The sequence below is a fragment of the Palaemon carinicauda genome, chromosome 31 (genome assembly GCF_036898095.1).
Source record: "Palaemon carinicauda isolate YSFRI2023 chromosome 31, ASM3689809v2, whole genome shotgun sequence".
Classification (NCBI taxonomy): domain Eukaryota; kingdom Metazoa; phylum Arthropoda; class Malacostraca; order Decapoda; family Palaemonidae; genus Palaemon; species Palaemon carinicauda.
The window spans coordinates 24,557,303-24,558,744 of record NC_090755.1 but is presented as its reverse complement, the minus strand read 5'-3'; the positions used below and the strand labels follow the sequence as shown (position 1 = coordinate 24,558,744).

Here is a 1,442-nt window from a genome sequence, read left to right as displayed (position 1 = left end):
TGAGTGAGGCTAAAGTCAATGATTTGGTCAGGACTGAAAGATATAACGGCCTCTTAGAGGAATTAGTAAGTCTTAAGGAAGATTATTACGATAAGTCAATTGAGATGGATGAAAAAAATCTTGACTTGAGAGAGCAACTAGAAAGAATTAAGAGTGAAAAAGAGGCCGCTATTCATCGGACGGAATCTGTATTTAAGAAAGAGATCCAGGAACTGAAAGAAACGATTGAAAAGCAGTCTGGGATTATTGGTGAAATGAAAACAGAGATGCAGAGGCTGGACCTGGATGCCAACGGACATAAGGAGGAGGAGGAGGAGGAGGAGGTCGTTGGAGGGGCATCTGGTGTTGGTGAATTGCTGGACCGGCTACGAGGCTCAAAAGCGACTCTCCCTCAAAACAACAACAATAATCAGGAAGAGCAGACCCTCCAGAAGGAAACTTCAAAGGAAGAGGAGACCAAAAAGGTCCCCTTAGCTCATATGGGCAGAGGCACAACTGGTTTCTTTAAAAAGAAAATCGGTGAACCTGAGTGTCATATCACCTTCCAAGGTGCGAAGGTTAGAGTTAACACCAAGAGGGACTATGAGCAAAAGGGGCACGTGATTGCCGACTTGGATATCCAAAGGAAGTTCCACAGAGCCATTTATGGAGTGGAAGGAAGGAAGCTGAAGGAAATCACCCGGGAGAGTGGTGTCAAATCCATTTGTATGCCACGAAGGGATGACTCCAGTAATCTCATAACAATCATTGGCACCATAAAGCAGGTTCAATTAGCAGCCGATCACATCGATAAGCTTCTGAAGAGACACCGTTAAGTGAATACTTGGCTCCGCAAATGGATGGGGGAACAAAAAAACTAAAAAAAAAATACAAAAAAAAATATAAACTAAAAAAAAAAAAAAAAAATAAAAAAAAAAAAAAAAAAAAAAAAAAAGGAACAAGAAGAAGAAGGACTTCAATTTCAGTTTATTTTGAGAGGATAATTAGATTTAGCCGAGTTTTGCAAGGACCAAAACTTAAGGATCTTTAACCTGACTGACCACCCACCTTGAAGAACACTTGGAAGGACTAGCCAGCTTGAGGGATGCAATGCTCAACTATCCAGCTTGAAGGATGCTTGTAATAACCTGGAGGACAACCGGCTATGCAGAAAGAAGAAACCTGGCAGATTCAGGTATGCTATGTACCTTGGTGAACGAGTACAAGGCGTCCGTCAAGTGTACAAATGGTCGGATATCTAGATCTATTCCTCTGGATACCAACCTTCGGGTAGTTCTGGGGGAATAATCTAGAAGACTGGCTATGCAGAGGGAACGAGCTAGGCTTCTTCTAGTACGCACTCTTGTCCTTATAGGTTGACCCAAGATACTTCAGCTGGGGAAGGAAGCTGCGCCTCTTCCTGAGGAGGACAGTCTGGATAGGTGTTCATCAAATGGCTGGTG

At 42.9% G+C, this 1,442-nt stretch overlaps 1 protein-coding gene across 1 annotated transcript in view; it reads left to right on the top strand.

Moving 5' to 3' along the window:
- Window positions 1-815, top strand: part of LOC137624642 (early endosome antigen 1-like) — a 2,661-nt gene extending 1,846 nt beyond the window's left edge. The window contains exon 1 of the mRNA XM_068355601.1: window positions 1-815. This exon is cut by the window's left edge and continues 1,846 nt beyond it. Within this exon, the coding sequence (XP_068211702.1) occupies window positions 1-815 (815 nt within the window).
- Window positions 816-1,442: the final 627 nt, after the last annotated feature.